The sequence below is a fragment of the Merops nubicus genome, unplaced genomic scaffold (genome assembly GCF_000691845.1).
Source record: "Merops nubicus isolate BGI_N331 unplaced genomic scaffold, ASM69184v1 scaffold42195, whole genome shotgun sequence".
Classification (NCBI taxonomy): Eukaryota; Metazoa; Chordata; class Aves; order Coraciiformes; family Meropidae; genus Merops; species Merops nubicus.
Window position 1 is genome coordinate 1 of NW_008609684.1, and position 1535 is coordinate 1535.

General features: G+C 62.0%; 1 protein-coding gene across 1 annotated transcript in view; it reads right to left on the reverse strand.

Moving 5' to 3' along the window:
• Position 1: 1 nt before the first annotated feature.
• The window catches only part of SCUBE2 (signal peptide, CUB domain, EGF-like 2), a gene marked incomplete at its 5' end in the record, with an annotated part of 4423 nt that continues 2889 nt past the window's right edge, over positions 2-1535 (reverse strand). The window contains 4 exons of the mRNA XM_008940658.1: positions 2-167; positions 347-426; positions 579-731; positions 1129-1326. Of these exons, the coding sequence (XP_008938906.1) occupies positions 18-167; positions 347-426; positions 579-731; positions 1129-1326 (581 nt within the window). The remainder of the gene's footprint in view (positions 168-346; positions 427-578; positions 732-1128; positions 1327-1535) is intronic.

Here is a 1535-nt window from a genome sequence, read left to right on the forward strand (position 1 = left end):
CCCGGGGGCGCGGGGGGCTATTTGTAAGGCCGGAGGAAGCTGGAGACTTTGGAGCGGAGGAGCTTGATGAAGGAGCGGGGCAGCATCTCCTTGTGTTTCTCCGTGTATTTGAAGTAGTTCTGGGGATGTGCCAGCACGTCGAAGAAAGCTTTGATGAGCTTCTTGTCCTGCGGGGAAGCCAAGTGGGAGAGGGGGGGTCACAGTCCCACCCTGTGCTCCCCTGTGGTGGCTCCGAACCGAAGCCACGAGTGCAGGGGGGACACCCAAAGGAGGGGTGCAGGGTGCTCCTGCATGTCAGCATCCCCCAGAGCCCGGGGCAGCGAGGGCCCAGAGGGGACCTGCTCACCTTGAGGATCTCCTGGTGGTTTTCGGAGGCGTAGAGCCTGCCGTCCCGCACGATGTCCTCCACCAGCTGCTCATAGTCCTCTGCAACCCAGCCAAAAAAAAACCCACGCTCACGAGCTGTCCCTTGTCCACAGACCTGAGTCCGCTCCCCCCAAATTGGGGGTGACCCGGGTACTGAACTGGGCAGGGAGGCAGCAGCACAGGGGGTGGTGCCCCCCGTGCCCCCAGCTCACCGTCGTAGGTGACGTAGGGGATCTGGAAGCCCCGGGCGCTGTTGGCTTCGCTGGTTTTGAAGTTAATCCAGAGCTTGCGGGAGCGGGCGGTGAAGGCGATGGGCCTCTCGTAGGTCTGGCACGTCTCGTAGGTGGTGATGGAGGATGGGGAGGCTGCGGGGGATGCCCAGGGGATGTGTGATGCTGGATGCCCATCAGCAGAGCCACCCCCAGACTTACCGTGCTTAAATGCTCAGGGTGAAGAGAGGCACCACGTTTGGCGAGGCTGAGCCCCCCCAGACCCTCACATGACACACTTGGGGTGTTGTTATTCCCTCCTTGCTCTGGGAAGCTCCAAATGGGGCTTTTTATCCCCAGAACGAGTACTGAGACCCAGATGTGCAACACCGCCCATGCACATCCCCTGGTGCAGTGAGACACCAGGGCAGCTGGGCAATGCCAATCCCCCCACCCCCAATTCCCAAAAAGCCCCAAGGATGGAGCTCTGCCAAGCCCCAGCCGTGCCCCCCCAGCTCCTCCCGTGAGCACCGCGGCGTGCTCGGTTACCTACAGTTTTTCCGCATGACCAGGACGTCGCCGCACTCATCCTCAGAGGGGAGGAAGATCTCTGGCACCACGATGAGGATCTTGCGCTTGGGCGGGGGGTTGATGTTCCAGGTGCACTCCACGTTGGCAGGGTAGTTCCCCGGGTAGTTGGGGGACTCGATGTAGCCCGTGTACTCGCCCAGCTCGCCCCCACACTGCCGGTCTGCAAGGCGTGGAGAGACAGGTTCGACTGGGAACCAGTGGCATGGGCAAGGGTTTACTGGGCTAGGTGGAGAGTGCTCCTTGGATTACAGACTCCCAGCATGGTGGGGGCTGGAAGGGACCTCTGGAGATCATCTCATCCAACCCCTCTGCTCCAGCAGCTCACCCACAGCAGGGTGCCCAGGGTCACAGCCAGGCAGGGTTGGGATC